The sequence below is a fragment of the Phyllobates terribilis genome, unplaced genomic scaffold (assembly GCF_046119375.1).
Source record: "Phyllobates terribilis strain yellow unplaced genomic scaffold, ASM4611937v1 Scaffold_11__3_contigs__length_659146591, whole genome shotgun sequence".
NCBI classification, from domain to species: Eukaryota; Metazoa; Chordata; class Amphibia; order Anura; family Dendrobatidae; genus Phyllobates; species Phyllobates terribilis.
In genome coordinates this window covers 350,005,384-350,024,734 of record NW_027362771.1, presented here as the reverse complement: position 1 = coordinate 350,024,734, position 19,351 = coordinate 350,005,384, and the positions used below count along the sequence as shown (strand labels likewise).

The 19,351-nt window shown below is 42.1% G+C and overlaps 1 protein-coding gene across 5 annotated transcripts in view; it reads left to right on the top strand.

Moving 5' to 3' along the window:
- The window catches only part of LOC141166314 (uncharacterized), a 125,341-nt gene that overhangs the window by 52,035 nt on the left and 53,955 nt on the right, over positions 1 to 19,351 (top strand). For all 5 annotated transcript variants that reach the window (XM_073652882.1, XM_073652881.1, XM_073652884.1 and 2 more), the window contains exons 3-4: positions 686 to 856; positions 13,488 to 13,542. In XM_073652882.1, the coding sequence (XP_073508983.1) occupies positions 686 to 856; positions 13,488 to 13,542 (226 nt within the window). The remainder of the gene's footprint in view (positions 1 to 685; positions 857 to 13,487; positions 13,543 to 19,351) is intronic.

The following is a 19,351-nucleotide window of genomic DNA, read 5'->3' as shown; positions in this document are numbered from 1 at the left end:
AAGGAGTTGTCCAGGTAGGGGAAAGGATAGTTGCCACATCTCGGGGGCCGGCCAAATGTTGATATCGCAAAGATTGTATTTGTGCCATTTGTGTTGTGGATTTAGGAAGCATGATGGTGCTATTTTTTAAAATACATTAATATATTTTACAGAAATAGTTTCATAGTTTTTACGGCTGTAGGTAGACATAAGTCCATCGAGTTTAACCTATAATAATGCATCAAACATTTTGTCAAAAAAAATAAAATAAAAGAAACTGTTCTTTTTTTTTAAGTAGTGTTTATTGCTGTACTATAGAACAATCCTGTTTTACTGTAGTGGTGCATAAGTAGTCAAAGTCACATGTACGTGAGGCTTTCACATTGCTTAAAGGGGTTGTCCTACCTTAGGGTATAAGTCTGCAGTTAATCTATTTGACTGGAGAAGTGTGAATTCTGTGTCAAGTCAGAATTTAGCTGAAAGTATGCAAATTGCATAATTGCAGTCACATGACCAACCGCTCCAGGAGCGCTGTGAGGATTTCCCAGTCTAAAATCACAGTGACTGCAGACTTGTATCCTAAGGCTGGACAACCCCTTTAAGGCAATCTCAGTAAATATCAAAGCTTTCAAAAAAAAATCTGCGTGCAGCTCCAGCCTTAGGAAAGCAAAGCTGCATAACTCTGCTTTCATTACTTTTTTTTCAGGAAGAGATGGCAAGACAAACACAACATCTTGTAGCAGAGCGATCGGTTGTACAACGCAAGGCATCGCTATTACAAGCACAAATAGAAAACAGGAATAAGGAGATGAAGAAGCTGCAAGATACGCATGCATTCCTATCAGAGCAGCAGAATTCCATCTGTGAAGAGGAAAGGGTAAGTAAGAAAGTGTCTATCTACATACATACCATTATTAGGCCAAGTTCTCTTGAGTGTATAAAATAATTGTCCAATTTTCATCCAGAAAAAAATGATTTTTCAACAGTATTGAATCTGTATGCAATCTGTATAGCAGCATTCATTTTTATACATCAGCAAGAAATACAATTTATAAGACCAAAACAGTTTTCTATGTAAATAACTGCAATGTATCCACAAAATCAGATGCTTTTCATATAAACATTCGGTCCGTGTAAAAAAAACGATCAACTGAAGAGCTCAATTGAATAACATTGGTCTAGAGTGCTGTGTTTTTTCCAGACAGCAGTCGAACTGAAAATACGGTCCGGTGAATGAAGCCTTGCATAACAATCCGTGACCCCGCTCCTCCATAGCACTTCCTGAAGGATGGCCCATGACCATTGTAGGAAATTAGTGACTTAAGCAGTGATCAAAGTATTTTTGTTTATTCTTAGACCACACTTGGACATTTTTTTTAATGGTGGGGACACACGGCTATATGACTCATGAACAGACTGGCCCGACACCTCTCCTGACCTGAGCATGACAGCATGATGGATTTCCATGAATCTGTCAAGCTCAGGTCAGGAGAGGTGCCGGCCAGTACAAGGTTTATTATGTGATCCTCGCAAGAGAAATAAGGCAGTATATCTGCCCTAAGGGTGGAAAACCCTTTTAAAGCGAGTGTCAACCCTTAAAGAGGTTGTCTGCTACTCGGTCAACCTCTTCTCAGTTGTTATATTCCTTGCATAAAATAAAAACACACCCCCAGAAGAAGCTAGGCGAAACACACGTTGTGGTGAAGGGACACAGAGCCAGATACTCCTCATGCAGAGATTTTCTATATTTTAAAATGTATTTACACTTTACCAGCACATGTATGATTGTATTGTATTGCACCTTTGTACTCAGACTTAATATGGAGTGGGTCATCCTAAATGTCAAAAAATAGATATAGAGTGGTGTATAAAAATGTTTGCCCCCTTCCTGATTTCTTATTCTTTTGCAAGTTTGTCACATTTAAATGTTTCGGATCACAGAACAAATTTAAATCAAAGATAACACAAGTAAACAAAAAATGCAGTTTTTAAATGAAGGTCTTTATTATTAAGGGAAAAAGAAATCCAAACCTACAGAGCCCTGTGTGAAAAAGTTATTTCCCCCCCCCATAAATTAACTGTGGTTTATCACCTCTTTGGGAAGCTGACTTCAATTTCCCTAGCCACACATAGCCCTGATTACTGCCACACCTGTTCTCAATCAAGAAATCACTTAAATAGGACCTGCCTGACAAAGTGAAGTAGACCAAAAGATCCTTAAAAGCTAGATATCATGCTGTGATCCAAAGAAATTCGGGAACAAATGAGAAACAAAGTAATTGAGCTCTATCAGTCTGGAAAAGGATATAAAGCCATTTATAAAGCTTTTGTGATCTGAAATATTTAAGTGTGACAAATATGCAAAATAATAAGAAATCTGGAAGGGGTAAAAACTTTTTCACACCACTGTATATCTATTTTTTGACATATGATTTTTTTTCCACTATTTTGACCATCCGTTTCTGTTGATAAGGTATTACCTTATTGTCTTGGCTACATCTGTGTCCCTTACGTGAGGTATCTTCTTTTAGAATAATTTTGTATTGCACTTCATATTTAATAAAGATGTATTGATTAGCTTACTTCTTTATTAGTCTGGTGTTCACTTCACTCCCAGAATGGTTTTTTGTTGCTTTATGCTCATTGAAGTGCTATTATATAGTCCCATTCCATGAAAAGGATTTTGTATTGTTCACATAAAATAAACACAGTCTATACTTACCTCCAGGGGTTATCCGAGCACGCTTGTATTCTAACCAAGTATCTTCAATGTGCTCGAAAAATAGGTTTGTTCGACAGCCACAACACATAGAGATTGCCTGTTTGTTGGTCAATCCATACATGTGTTGCGGCTGTCGAACAGCTGCGAGACATGCTGCTGCGGCGACTCAAACCTATTTTTCGAGAATGCCGAAGATACTCGTGCTACGTGCACGCCGCTAGGTTTAGATAGGGGCGAGACAGGTTTCATGAATTCTTGGAATCCTGGGGGAACCATTACTCAGGTCGACCATACATTGCAGCTTTCTCAGTCATAAAGGGGTATTGACCCTCAGGCACAGACACACTTGACAAGCGTCCTCATGAAGAGTAGAATTTAATGTAACAGCACGTCCAGTACAGATCAAGTCTCTTAAAGCAACAGACTTCAATAACAGCAACAGTCTCTTTAGCAGCACACTTCAATGCACCCACAACAACAGACTTTTCCCTCACAAAGGCACAGTAGTACACAGCATTCTTTATCCTGCAGTGAGATGGAGGGGGCGAGGGTTTGATGAGGGAGATGATCCCTGTGACACAATTCCTTCCAGTCCTTATCTTCCTACCCGATGATAGACTTCCTGAACTAGCAGTGCAGGGAATCTGACCTCAGCCCAGCTTCACCATTGACTTGAATCCTGTTCATTACAGTTCACTTGCCTGAACTTCTGTGAGATACAAATCACACACCACTTCTCCCTTCGGCTGCTGCCAGAATAATAAACAAGTTCCCCACAATCCACCTGGGGCTCTGCTCACCACTCCCTGTCTCCTGTGACTGTGTTAACACTTATAGTTGCTAGATGCCTTTGACGCAGCAGCACTACTTCTGCATGTCACATTCGATTAGCACCCAAGCGTGCCTGGATAACCCCTTATCCAAGCACGTTCGCTCATCACTAATAAGGTGCAAATCAAGTACAAAAATAACTAAATAAGTGGTTACAATCTACTTGGGAGGGTAGAAACGAACATTAGGTGAAGGTAGAAGCTGCTTATATGGCAGTATGAGAAAAGCAGGGTTAATGTAGGTTTTAAGCTTTCCAGAAAAGGTGGGTTTTAAGGTTCAGTTTGAAGGTGGGGGCAGAGCATAATCATTTAGTGCAGTGAGTTGTGGAATAAGATGGTTGCGCATGAGAGAAATGAGGAACAGACAAATGAGGTGCTCTTCTGAGGACAAATGATTACATGTGGAGCAGTAGGAGATTAAGCCAGAGATCTATGGAGGGGACGGGTTATGGATAGCCTTTCAAGGCTTTTTTAGTGTTAAATTAAATTCTCTAGGCAGCGGAGAGCTAGAAAAGTGATTGACAGAGAGGAGTGGCAAGGGAATAATGAGGGGAGAAGTGGATTTACTGCAACAGGCCTGAGGGTGGAATGGCCGAGTGCCAGAGTGTTAGAGGGTCACACACAAATATTTTGCAGAAAACTTAAGCGGGAGATGCTTACACCATGTAGTACATACTATCAATTTTGTTCATTCAAAGTTGAGGATAGAGCACATTTGAAAAATGTTTCCGAGTTTGAGGCAGCAGGAGATTTTAATGATAAATTTAAATATGAATTAAAAGATAAATTGCTTAATATATGCAACCACCAGTCATTATACATTGAACTCATTGATTACCCAGTATAAGCTTCTATGCTGCAGATAACTAGTATGTTAACTATTTCTACCTAGATATAAAATTCTGTATCAGAAAAATATGCTGTAATGATATCTCAAGAAATTATTATACATAGAATTTTGTACCTAAAGAGGACATGATGATAAAATGTCAATAAAAGAAATAAAAACACTTTAAAAAAAGGCTGCACTGATGGAAGAAAGTCTCTTGCTGCAAATGGTTCAATGAGGTCTTTTTCAAGTCACAAAAAAATGACAGAGACTTGAAAAAGACATTGGTACATCGTTGAAACATGTCTAAATAAATGAACCCTTATCGAACCATTTGCAGCAAGTCACATTCTTCCATCAGAACAGCCTATTTGTAAAGTGTTTTTATTACTTTTACGGAGATTATTACCTGGGGGCTCCCCCAGCCACGAGGCAGCAGCAAGTGGAATTCTAAAACAGGGGCACAACTCCATCCCCTAGGTGAGCAATACCTTACTTACTTTTTTCTTCTTCCATAAATAGGGTCAGCCTATTGTGTGAACGTCTCCCCTATAGCTTATTCTTCATGATAAAATTTGCAGATTCGCTTTAAAGTTTGCGTGCCCTTTTGCATATATTTTTTCTAATTGTTCATTTGCTTCTTAATGGGGTTATCCACTACTTTTACATTGATGCCCTATCCATAGGGCATCAATGTATGATCGGCCGGGGTCCCGCACGCGACACCCCCGCTGATCAGCTGTTATCGGTGCCTGCGGCGGCACCGCCGGCCGGAAGTGCTCACCTGCGGGGCTCCGTCGTCAAGTGGTAGTGGCCGCCGCGGTGTACTGCACATCCGCCTCTTATTCAGTTGAATGTGAGGCAGATGTGCAGTTCACCACGGCAGACACTACCACTTGACGGCGGAGCCCCACAGGTAAGCACTTCCGGCCGGGGGCCTCCAGCACAGATAACAGCTGATCGGTGGGGGTGCCTATGGATAGGACATTAATGTGAAAGTAGTGGACAACTTCTTTACATTAAAAGTTAAACAACTTTCTAAATAGTGTTTATTAAAATTTTTCCACCATTTTACTGCTGCAAAGCATTTGTAAGGTCCTTTGTCCGAGTGATCTAAAAAAAAAACCCAAAAACATAGAAATCCATCAGCTCTCCTGCTGATGGCTCTGATGACTCTCTTTTCCCTTTGTTAGAGAAAGCAGGAGAGAAAAGGAAAGGGTGTACAGAGGTCTGTAGTGGAGAAGGGGGTTTAAGTATCTAAAGTTTTATGGAGAGCAGAGAAAACATTATATAAACAAGGGGAAAAACACATGGAGAAGAAAATACATCAGTCTTGAAGTTGTGCTGCTTTCTTAGAGCAAGTAAAGAAAGTAGCACACTTTATATACAGAGACCTCACATCCAACCTATATTACTTGGATAGGCAATCCTACAAGAGAAAAATATGAAACTTGAATCAGGCTGTAAATGGCATATCAAGGTGTCTGAATACGAATTTAAGATAAACACTAACATATGTAAAATCATTTTTGTCCATGTCAAAGGTGTCCATAGTCTTTAAGACTGTGTGCCCACTATGCGTTTTTCAAGCGTTTATGCTGCGGAATTTCCGCAGCGTAAACGCTTCAAAAACGCTTGGTAATCCGCCCCCCATGGTCCCCAATGACAAGTCGCACTGTCAATGCCCATGCTGCGCTCAAAAATCCGCAGCATGTCCATTAATTTTGCGGAAGCGCAGCGTTTTCGCCGCCATTGACTTGCATTAGAACGCGCCAATTCCGCAAGACTGCATCTGTACTTGCGTAATTGGCGCGTTCTAATGTGCGGATGGTACCCAGGTGTGGAGAAGAGAAGACTTTCATCCACACCCAGGTACCATAGAAACTGTAAAAACAAGAATAAAATAAAAAATAAAGATTATATTCACCTTCCGACGGCCCCCGGTCTCCTTCCCTGTGCTTGCGGGCAGGACTGAAGGACCTGCGGTGATGTCACAGTCATGTGACGGCAAATCTTTCAGTGCAGTGCACCGCAATTAGCTAGCAGCCAGGAACGAGCGCAGCAACACACCCTGGGCCATCGGAAGGTAAGTATAGGTTTATTTTTTTATTTTAAACCATTCTAAAGGTCACACTATATAAATCCATGCTGTTTGCATGGATTTATATAGTGTGACCTAGTTGTCAAGCACTTTCCAAGTGATGCTAAAATCGCTTGGAAAGCGCTTGTCAATCTGCATGCGGAAATGCGAGTGAAGAACACTTCACTTCCGCATGTCCCTGGCATGAAAAACACATGTACAATCCGCATGCATTTTTTTCTGCCAGGGAGATGCAGAAACGCTCAGGAAAAAATCCTGAGCATTTCTGCATCGTGGGCACATAGCCTAAAGGAAATCAGTCAGCAGGATTTCACACTCCAAACTATTTCTATGCATAAGTAACTCTTTCCAAGCCATGTTTACCTAGACAGTTCTTTCCTGGGAAATTTGCTTGTTAATTGATATGTACAGTTAGGTCCATATATATTTGGACAGAGACAACATTTTTCTAATTTTGGTTCTAGACATTACCACAATGAATTTTAAACAAAACAATTCAGATGCAGTTGAAGTTCAGACTTTCATGTTAAGGAGCTGAAACTCCTAAACCTTTCACCCAATTTTAATGTGGATACCATCAAATGAAAGCTGAAAGTCTGAACTTCAACTGTCTCTGTCCAAATATATATGGACCTAACGGTAAATGAGACTGTAGATATGAAACCTCTTTCACTTTGGATATATTCCCCACTCTGCGCCGTCTTCTCCTGCTTGACTGACAGCCTCTATACTATGTGATTTCAAGCAAAGGAATGACTGTTCAAGCGGTCAAGCAGAAGGAGGCGGCAATGGGCGGAAAATAGAGCTGGAGTGACAGAGCTTTTAGGGCCCTAGCCTCATTTGCATATCAATTCAAGTGCTGATTCCTAAGTAACCGTATTCTTGAACTTGTCTTTGAAAGAGCAGCACACATGCAAAAATAGTTTGGGTGTGAAATCCAGCTGATAGATCCCCTGTAAGGAGTATTCAAAAACATTATAAGGCCGGTTTCACACATTCGTATATTTCCGGTAACGGAAAAACCAGTACCGGAGATATCCGTGTCCCGTGTGTCCGTGTGTGTCACACGTGTGGCAACCGTGAGCTGCCTGTGTGCCGCATCAGGATCACACGGACCAGCACCTGGGAATCAGTGCACAGTTAGAGCTGTTTCCAAGCGCTGAACACTGCCCTCATCATGGTTCCCTGCCGGCGCTGCAATCAAATAAGAAAATAAAAAATCCATATACTCACCTGTGTGTCCCCCACTGTAATCCATGCGACCGATCAGCAGAGGAGCTGGGGAGAATAAGCCGCTGCAGCGAGCGGGCCCTGGAGTGGCGCTCAGTGAGTGACAAGACACTGCTCCTGAGCGCAGCTCCGGAGCCGCTCGCTGGAGCGGCTCATTCTCCTCAGCTCCTCTGCTGATCGGTCGCATGGATTACAGTGGGGGACACACAGATCAGTATATGGATTTTTTATTTATTCTTATTTTTACAGGTGGACACTGCGGGAGCAGACTACTACTACCCTCATCATCGTCCCTGCTGCTGCTGATCGCAGCGCCGACAGGGAACCATGATGAGGGCAGCGTTCAGCACCCGGCGCTTTGGAACAGCGTTAACTGTAGCGCTTATTCCCAGGCGCCAGTACGTGTCACACTGATGACACACGGATAGCATCCATATGTGTTCAGTGTGAGACACTTTTGCAGACCGTGCATCCGCAAAAAAAGGGACATGTCAGCGTGTGGAGCACACGGACACACGGTCCATGGAAACACATTGACATGTGCGCAGACCCATAGATTTGAATGGGTCTGCGTGTGTCAGTGTCTCCTGTACGTGTGCAAACTATCACCCAGTAGTGTAGCTACCAGGGGGGCAGAGGGGGCCAGCATCGCCCCCCCCTACCATTCACCGCATCCGCAAGCTCAGGGATGGGAGAGGGAGCGATGCTCCCTCTCCCATCAGTCCCCATAGCGTCCTCTGTGTCTGACATCACTGACGTCATCACTTGGCGTCCGGCCCGCTGTGCTGAAGATGTGTGCGGGCCGGGCGCTCAGAACAGGGGGGGAACCAGGAGGAGAGAGAGGCGAGTATTGTGCTTATTTATTTTTTCTTATGGGGGGATTATGCTACAGACTGCCTATGGGGGTGGGGGGATTCTGCTAAAGACGACATATAGGGGTGTGGGGGGATTATTCTACAGACTGCCTATGGGGGGGGGGATTATGCTACAGACTGCCTATGGGGAGTGGGGGGGATTATGCTACAGACTGCCTATGGGGGGGGGATTATGCTACAGACTGCCTGTGGGGGGATTATGCTACAGACTGCCCATGGGGGTGGGGGGATTATGTTACAGACTGCCAATGGGGGTGGGGGGATTATGCTACAGACTGCCTGTTGGGGAATTATGCTACAGACTGCCTATGGGGGTGGGGGGATTCTGCTAAAGACGGCATATAGGGGTGTGGGGGGATTATTCTACAGACTGCCTATGGGGGGGGATTATGCTCCAGACTGCCTATGGGGAGTGGGGGGATTATGCTACAGACTGCCTATGGGGGGGGGATTATGCTACAGACTGCCTGTGGGGGGATTATGCTACAGACTGCCCATGGGGGTGGGGGGATTATGTTACAGACTGCCAATGGGGGTGGGGGGATTATGCTACAGACTGCCCGTTGGGGGATTATGCTACAGACTGCCTATGGGGGGTGGGGGGATTATGCTACAGACTGCATATAGGGGGATGGGGGGATTATTCTACAGACTGCCTATGAGGGATGGGAGGGATTATGCTACAGACTACCTATGAGGGGGTGGGGGGATTATGCTACAGACTGCATATAGGGGGTGGGGGGATTATGCAACAGACTGCCCATGGGGGTGGGGGGATTATGCTACAGACTGCCTATGGGGGGTGGGGGGGATTATGCTACAGACTGCCTATGGGGGGATGGGGGGATTATGCTACAGACTGCCTGTGGGGGGATTATGCTACAGACTGCCTATGAGGGGGTGGGGGATTATGCTGCAGACTGTCTATGGGGGGTCGGGGGATTATGCTACAGACTGCCTATGGGGGTTGGAGGATTTTGCTACAGACTGCCTATGGGGGGTGGGGGAATTATGCTACAGACTGCCTATGGGGGGATTATCCTACAGACTCTGCCTATGGGGAGTGCATTATACTATATTGAGAACTATCTGGCGCATTATACTATATGGAGGTTATTTATACAGTGTGGGGATTACAGTTAGGGTCATACAATGTGGGAGATTATGTGGGGTCTTTGCACAGTGTAGGGGCCATCATACAGTGTGGGAGATAATGTGGGGTCTTTGTATATTGTGGAGGCCATCATACAGTGTGGAAGATAATGTGGGGTCTTTGTACAGTGTGGGGGCCATCATACAATGTGGGAGATAATGTGGGGTCTTTGTGCAGTGTGGGGGCCATCATACAGTGTGGGAGATAATGTGGGGTCTTTTCACAGTGTGGGGGTCATCTTATAGTGTCAGAGATAATGTGTGGGTCTTTGAGCAGTGTGGGGGCCATCATACAGTGTGGGAGATAATGTTGGGTCTTTGCACAGTGTGGAGGCCACCATACAGTGTGGGAGATAATGTGGGGTCTTTGCACAGTGTGGGGGCCATCATACAGTGTGGGAGATAGTGGGATCTTTGCACAGTGTGGGGTCCATCATACAGTGTTGGAGACATCAGTTTGGAGACTACTAAGGGGTCAGTATACTGTGTGTTGGGTACTATACAGTGAGGGGGCATTATACTGAGTATAGGAGAGCATCATACTGTGTGGCTCAGTATTGGGGTATCAGCAGGAAGAGGTGTTTGTGCAGGTTGGGAATAGATGGGGACAGGGCCTGAAATGTAAGGAGTCAAATTTGTCTTTATTGTGATCTCTAGAGACATGAGACTCTGAGTCTGGATGGAGAAGTCGTCGTGTCGGTCTGGGCCAGATGGAAAAGACGAGAAAAGTGAACAATTTAATCAGAAAGAACGTCATCTGTAAGTTACTATACATAACTGTGCTGTGATCTCAGCGCTGTCATCTGCTGAGGTTTTCCTACATCCACTATCTGGGTGTGCCACCATAGCTGTAATCAGCTGTTACCTGGTTAGGGGCCCACTCAGAAGTTTCGCCCCCCTGAACCAAATCCCCTAGCTACGCCTCTGCTATCACCACACGTATTGGAAACACGGACGTGTGAAAGAGCCCTACGAGGGGGTAAAGGACTCCATAAACTTTTTTTACTATGATTTTGAGCATCTACAGTAGTTGGCACATTCTCTCCAGAGTATTTTTAGGATATATTCAAATAGTATGGGTGTGCAGCGATTCTTGCTGCACAAGTCTTAGTTTTACCCCAAATTTAAGCACATGTAAAGATTATTAAAACCGCAAAAGTCTTCTTGGATAAAACCATGTGCATTTAATTTGCATTTCTATAGCACATCCAGACTGTGAATATAACTTCATGATGAATCGTGATCAGATGTGTTATATTTGCGATTCTCACACATCAGAGGCCAACAGTAGCAGCAGTAATAATCAGGGCCAATTTTAGACAAAGTGGGGCCCTAGGCCAAAGTTTAAAGTGGGGCCCCAAATGCTAACATATTGCACCATCATACAGAAACATTTCAGTTGCATTTACATGCACTAAGTTCAGGCCGTTAAACGAGCGCTATCAACAATATTGAAGTCGTTCAACACTTGTTTCCTGGCCTCTTTACACCGACTGAGGAAGAATGATGGGCACAGAACAATCAGTAATAGATCAATCTGTCCCCAAACATATTATATATACAGATTTTTACGGAGGTGTGTAATAGTCACCAAGTAAAAAAGGAGTAACAAAGAAATATTAAAATGAATATTTTATTTGAAACATGTATAAAAATTAATAATAAAAAAAGATAAAAAGGGAAAGGTACCAATCTAGGGAAGACACAATAGGAGCTTTTTAGTATTAAGGGGATATCAGATGAATAAATTATGCAAATCGGGCTTAAATCGTCCTTCATCAAAATTTCATGGTGGAAAATATCTTGTACATATTAATTGTTAAAAAATGATTGAGTTAATACATCAAGGAATATGAAAAGTCCACAGCAGTGTTCTTTGTAAATACAATCAATAAAGTTCCAACATGATTTGATCAATCAAAAATAGTATGAAAAGCAAAGAAACACCTAAGGTTGACCTATGTGTTCCACATGACGGGGCAAATCACAGACAGCAGCATATCAGGTGCAGGGAAACAGCAGTGTTCTCGTGCATTAGGCACATAGAATAACACAGCCAATAAATATACAAGGTTCCCTTCTAACTGATATGCCTATTGCCAGAGTGAGTCCTCCGATGAGAGGTGGAATACCAGACATAAATGTCAACACATAATGAATGAATTCACAATTTAAATCATCAGAAATATCCCATACCTATGTAAACGCTCCTGCTTCCTGCCCCAACGCGCACGTTTCGCATTATCTTCTTTGGGAGGCACTAAGTTCAGGCCGTTAAACGAGCGTTATCAACAATATTGAAGTCGTTCAACACTTGTTTCCTGGCCTCTTTACACCGACTGAGGAAGAATGATGGGCACAGAACAATCAGTAATAGATCAATCTGTCCCCAAACATATTATGTTATCAGCAGCACGTCTGCAGTTTTCACCGATGTGCTGTTGAGAACAATGATTTTTGTTCTGGCATAAACAATCCAATCACTCGATGAATAGGCAGAATTTTGCTTGTTTAGTATAATACACCATAGTCCTCCACATAGTATAATACACCCCACAGTCCTCCATATTGTATAATGCACACCCCATAGTCCTTCATTTAGTATAATGTGCCCCACAGTCCTCCATATAGTATAATACACTCCCCAGAGTCCTCCATATAGTACAATGCACTCTTCATAGTATAATGCACCCCATAGTCCTTCATATAGTATAATGCACTTCCCCAGTCCTTGATAGAGTATAATGCAGCCCCATATAGTACATATAGTATAATGCACACCCCATAGTTCTTGATAGAGTATAATGCAGCCCCCATATAGTATAATGCAGCCCCCATATAGTATATATAGTATAATGCACACCCCATAGTCCTCAGTAGAGTGTAATGCAGCCCCCATAGAGTGTAATGCAGTTCCCATATTCCTCCAGTATTATGGCCACTACATACTCACTGATTTAAAAAAAATGAATACAATACTCACCTCTCCTCGTTCCCCTGCTGCTCTGGTCTCTGCAACGCATCTACTCCACTTCCCTGCACAACATAACGCACGATTAAGTGACATCATCGCTCCCGCTGCCTCAGACGCAGATGAGAATGATGGGAGAGGGAGCATTACCTGACGCTCTCTCCTCCATCATTGCTTTCAACTCTATCGGCATCTATGATGCTGATACAGTTGAATGCAAGATGCGAGGGGGAGGGGGGTGTCGAGTTCCCTCGACTCACGGGCCCCATAGCCGCCACGTGGTGTGCCGCTATTAGCAGCACGCCACTGGCTGGGGGCCCATGGGGGGTGGGGGCCCTCAGCAAATGCCTATTCTGCCTGTCCCTAACGCCGGCCCTGGTAACAATATAAGACATGATACAACAAAATTTTATCTTTATTCGGCTTAGTTCATATTGAATTGTGCTCTATACACTCATTTAAAATTCTGGATGCTTGTTTTGGCAAGTGTATTCTGTTTTTTGTACCATCGTCATTTACAGAGAGAGGAAAGTATAAAAAGGCATCAGCTTTGCCATTCACTAATATCAAAAATATGCACTACATGAGAGATAATTATGGGACTTTTATAGTCAGTTACAGTCATTAGCTGTTCATTTCAAGAAATCCTAATATATCCCATAATACTAATGTAATTGAGCTATTTACTAAATAGAATATAGGCAAGACACTGTATAAAATAGGTCCACAAAATATTGAAAAAACACCTATAGATATGTTTATTCCTTCTTTGTAAAATGTGCAATTATTGTCTTGCAGAATGATCTACTAGAGACCATTTCATCAAAGGAAGATACAATTGTGAATGTACAAAGTAAGATTAATGTGCGTTTTATCTTCCATTATGGATTCAGACAAACAACTGTTACATAGTACATTTTTATATATATTATTTTTAGTTATTGTAGATTTTACTGATCTAAATAATTTGAGATACCTTTGTGTGTACACATTAATATTCATTTAGTTTGATATGTAATTATTATATATGTGCATTTCTATTGCACAATATGCACACTATGCTGTAACATCTGGCCGCTGCTGTGTCCAATTCGCAGAGATTACTGATCGTGTGCACGTACCCTAAGACTTCGGCACCCGAACATACAGCTTTTGATCCAAATACTGACTGATGGTAGCCCATTCTTCCCTTTTCAGTGCTTTACCCCAGTCCTCTGCAGTCCAGTCCCTGTACTGTCCAGACCTCGATAGTTTTCTTGGATAGAAGTGTCCTCTTTGCTGCTCTTTTTGACAGTAGACCAGTCTTCAAAAACCTTCGCCCCACTGTGTGTGCAGATGCATTGATGCCTGCCTGCTGCCACTCCTGAGCAAGCTCTGCACTGGTGCTAAACCGATCCCGTAGCTCACTTCTCTTTAGGAGACAGTTCTGACACTTGCTGGACTTCCTTGGGTGCCCTGGGGCCTTCTTCTCAGCTACTGAACCTCTCTTTTTGAAGTTCTTTGTGATCTAATAAATGGTTTATTTACATTTGCTACTCATCTGATCTTTTTTCAGAACAATCTAGCATTAATGCTAGACACTGTAACTGAAGTAGCAAATTCTGGGAAAATCAAGATTTGTGCCACTTTTGAAAGAAATCTCCTGCACACTGTGCTTCTTTTGCTCAGCATAAACTAGCCTGCAGTGAGAGTTTCAAATCCGCAACATGTGAATTTCTCTTGTAGGTACGCTGAGTTTTATGTGCATATTTTTCCCATACACTTCTATTAGATGCGGGAAATCCGAAGGTAAAAAATGCACATATGTTTTTTATGTGTTTTGGGTGATGAAAACACTTAAAAAAATCTGCACATAACTATATCAATGAAGTGTTGTCAAAGCCAAATACCAGGAAGTATCAAAAACAAAGCAGCTTTATTTAAAACATGACACACTAACAAGAGACAAAAAACGCAGTCAAAAATGCAATAAAACCGCATGTAAAAAAACGCACACAAAAGCAATGAAAAAAACTGAAGTAATCTAATTTACTTTATATGTGCAGAAACGATGCAGAAAATCTGCAACATCAAAAACTCACCAAAAGCTAATCATGGGAACATAGCCTAACATCTAACTGCATCATGCAAATTAGGTGTCTCCTGCTTCCACGTCATGCCTCAAAGTTTGTAATTTAATCATTAGAACTGATGGCGATTTTTTCAGACAGCCATGGTTATAGTCATAACAGCCATTTTTTTTTTAAGAGAACTCTGATATATGAGGTTTTGGTTTTATTTTCAAGACAAGCTGTATTACTGCAATATCATTATTTTGCAGCTTTTTTTTAAACCTATAATGTATTAGCATACTGTATACAAATAGATCTGTATATACAGGTACATTTTTGTACTTGTATAGGTTTTTAGGTAGAGAAAATTTTCTTATGCAAAACAGTGCAGCCCATGCTGAAATCTGTGTTTTCCATACCACAGGTCCTAAGTTTTAAAGCGGCTGTCCAGACTTTTTGGTTCATGTCTGCAGTCCTCACAGTGTGCACAGTATTAGGATTCTCTAGTGCCAGCGCTGGGAGCGGGCAGGCATATGACCGCAAGTATGAGTTTTGCATACAGTACAGACCAAAAGTTTGGACACACCTCATTTAAATATTTTTCCGTATTTTATTTTCATGACAATGAAAAGTGTACATTCACACTGAAGGCATCAAAACTATGAATTAACACATGTGGAATTATATACTTAACAAAAAAGTGTGAAACAACTGAAAATATGTCTTATATTCTAGGTTCTTCAAAGTAACCACCTTTTGCTTTGATGACTGCTTTGCACACTCTGGGCATTCTCTTGATGAGCTTCAAGAGGTAGTCACCGTAAATGGTTTTCACTTCACAGGTGTGCCCTGTCAGGTTTAATAAGTGGGATTTCTTGCCTTATAAATGGGGTTGGGACCATCAGTTGTGTTGTGCAGAAGTCAGGTGGATACACAACTGATAGTCCTACTGAATAGACTGTTAGAATTTGTATTATGGCAAGAAAAAAGCAGCTAAGTAAAGAAAAACGAGTGACCATCATTACTTTAGGAAATGAAGGTCAGTAAGTGCGAAAAATTGGGAAAACTTTGAAAGTGTCCCCAAGTGCAGTTGCAAAAACCATCAAGCGCTACAAAGAAACTAGCTCACATGAGGACCGCCCCAGGAAAGAAAGACCAAGAGTCACCTCTGCTTCTGAGGATAAGTTTATCCGAATCACCAGCCTCAGAAATCACAGGTTAACAGCAGCTCAGATTAGAGACCAGGTCAATGCCACACATTGTTCTAGCAGCAGACACATCTCTACAACAACTGTTAAGAGGAGACTTTGTGCAGCAGGCCTTCATGGTAAAATAGCTGCTAGGAAACCACTGCTAAGGACAGGCAACAAGCAGAAGAGACTTGTTTGGGCTAAAGAACACAAGGAATGGACATTAGACCAGTGGAAATCTGTGCTTTGGTCTGATGAGTCCAAATTTGAGATGTTTGGTTCCAACCACCGTGTCTTTGTGCGACACAGAAAAGGTGAACGGATGGACTCTACATGCCTGGTGCGCACCGTGAATCATGGAGGAGGAGGTGTGATGGTGTGGGGGTGCTTTGCTGGTGACACTGTTGGGGATTTATTCAAAATTGAAGGCATACTGAACCAGCATGGCTACCACAGCATCTTGCAGCGGCATGCTATTCCATCCGGTTTGCGTTTAGCTGGACAATCAGTTATTTTTCAACAGGACAATGACCCCAAACACACCTCCAGGCTGTGTAAGGGCTATTTGACCAAGAAGGAGAGTGATGGGGTGCTACGCCAGATTACCTGGCCTCCACAGTCACCAGACCTGAACCCAATCGAGATGGTTTGGGGTGAGCTGGACCGCAGAGTGAAGGCAAAAGTACCAACAAGTGCTAAGCATCTCTGGGAACTCCTTCAAGATTGTTGGAAGACCATTTCCGGTGACTACCTCTTGAAGCTCATCAAGAGAATGCCAAGAGTGTGCAAAGCAGTCATCAAAGAAAAAGGTGACTACTTTGAAGAACCTAGAATATAAGACATATTTTCAGTTGTTTCACACTTTTTTGTTAACTATATAATTCCACATGTGTTAAGTCATAGTTTTGATGCCTTCAGTGTGAATGTACAATTTTCACAGTCATGAAAATGCAGAAAAATCTTTAAATGAGAAGCTGTGTCCAAACTTTTGGTCTGTACTGTACATTAGAGATGAGCGTTGTTCGACTCGAACTGTTCGCCAATCTCAAATTCGAGCTGTTTTGGGCGGTGTTCGAGCCGTTCGGCGAACACGAACGATTTGAGAAAAATTCGGCTGTTCGAGGTTATGTTCGATAACTGTTCGTGCACCAAAATCATAACTGGATTTTTTCTCAGTAATGATGAAAATTAATGTTAATACGCAGTTTGAGTGTACAGCGGGGTGGGGGGAGGGGCAGGGGATGGATCTCTGCAGGAATAATGAAGATCTCCATTTTTTTTTCTCTTTCCCGCATTTACAGTGGGGAGGTGCAATCTGTCAGCCTATCAGCAGCGCACACACGGAGCGAAGTGCTTTTTTTCACACAAGCAAGGGCATGTGTCATTGGCAGTGTATGTCACATGTCCTTGCCCTATAAGACCAAGCCATTTTCCCCGTCGCCACCATTTTCTCACTGCTGCAGCTGCGTGTTAGACGGCACCGCTGTTGCTGTGTGCGCTATACCTTGTTAATTTCAAGCCAATTTTCGCACAAATCTACAGATAGCTTGGGAGTAGGGAATAGTTGTGATTGCAGTCCTTTTAAGGACTAGGTTACAGCATTTCCTACGACTTTTATCAGGCAGGTCTGTGCTCTTAAATAGATAGATTGTGGGAGTAAAGACTAATTGTAATTGCAGTCCTTTTCAGGACTAGGTTACATCAGTTCCTATCAGTTTTTGCCAGGCAGGTCTGTGCCAGTGCTGTGCAAGTTTTTTTCACAGCATTTGGCTGAATCTAGCAAAGCTAATCCTTTTTGGCCTATTGCAGAGTGTGTTAGTCAGTGGAGTAGCCTATCTGTGTTGCAAGATATACCACCTGTGTATAGAATACCAATTTTTTTACTGCACCTAGTGAAGTAAAATCTTTTGGGCATAGCATCATTCTATTAGTCCATCTATACTGACCTCCATCAGGATGCAAATTGAATATAATTTTTTTCTGCATCTAGCTCTGAAAAAAAATTTGGGCTTCTAGCAGTGTGTGGGAATTGTTCTATTAGTCCACCTATACTGACCTCCATCAGGTTGTGAACTGAATATAATTTTTTTCTGCATCTAGCTCTGAAAAAATATTTGGCCTTCTAGCAGTGTGTGGGACTTTCTCTATTAGTCCATCTATACTGATCTCCATCAGGCTGCAAATTAAAAATAATTTTTATCTGCATCTACCTCTGAAAAAATATTTGGCCTTCTAGCTGTGTGTGGGACTTGTTCTATTAGTCCATCTATACTGACCTCCATCAGGTTGCAAACTGAATATAATTTTTTTCTGCATCTAGCTCTGAAAAAATATTTGGCCTTCTAGCAGTGTGTGGGACTTTCTCTATTAGTCCATCTATACTGACCTCCATCAAGTTGCAAATGAAAAATAATTTATATCTGCATCTAGCTCTGAAAAAATATTTGGCCTTCTAGCAGTGTGTGGGACTTTCTCTATTAGTCCATCTATACTGACCTCCATCAGGTTGCAAATTAAAAATAATTTTTTGTCTGCATCTAGCTCTGAAAAAATATTTGGCCTTCTAGCAGTGTGTGGGACTTTCTCTATTAGTCCATCTATACTGACCTCCATCAGGTTGAAAACTGAATATATTTTTTTTCTGCATCTACCTCTGAAAAAATATTGGGCTTCTAGCTGTGTGTGGGACTTGTTCTATTAGTCCATCTATACAGACCTCCATCAGGTTGCAAACTGAATATAATTTTTTTCTGCATCTACCTCTGAAAAAATATTTGGGCTTCTAGCTGTGTGTGGGACTTGTTCTATTAGTCCATCTATACTGACCTCCATCAGGTTGCAAACTGAATATAATTTTTTTCTGCATCTAGCTCTGAAAAAATATTTGGCCTTCTAGCAGTGTGTGGGACTTTCTCTATTAGTCCATCTATACTGACCTCCATCAGGTTGCAAATTAAAAATAATTTATATCTGCATCTAGCTCTGAAAAAATATTTGGCCTTCTAGCAGTGTGTGGGACTTTCTCTATTAGTCCATCTATACTGACCTCCATCAGGTTGCAAATTAAAAATAATTTTTTGTCTGCATCTAGCTCTGAAAAAATATTTGTCCTTCTAGCAGTGTGTGGGACTTTCTCTATTAGTCCATCTATACTGACCTCCATCAGGCTGCAAATTAAAAATAATTTTTATCTGCATCTACCTCTGAAAAAATATTTGGCCTTCTAGCTGTGTGTGGGACTTGTTCTATTAGTCCATCTATACTGACCTCCATCAGGTTGCAAACTGAATATAATTTTTTTCTGCATCTAGCTCTGAAAAAATATTTGGCCTTCTAGCAGTGTGTGGGACTTTCTCTATTAGTCCATCTATACTGACCTCCATCAGGTTGCAAATTAAAAATAATTTTTTGTCTGCATCTA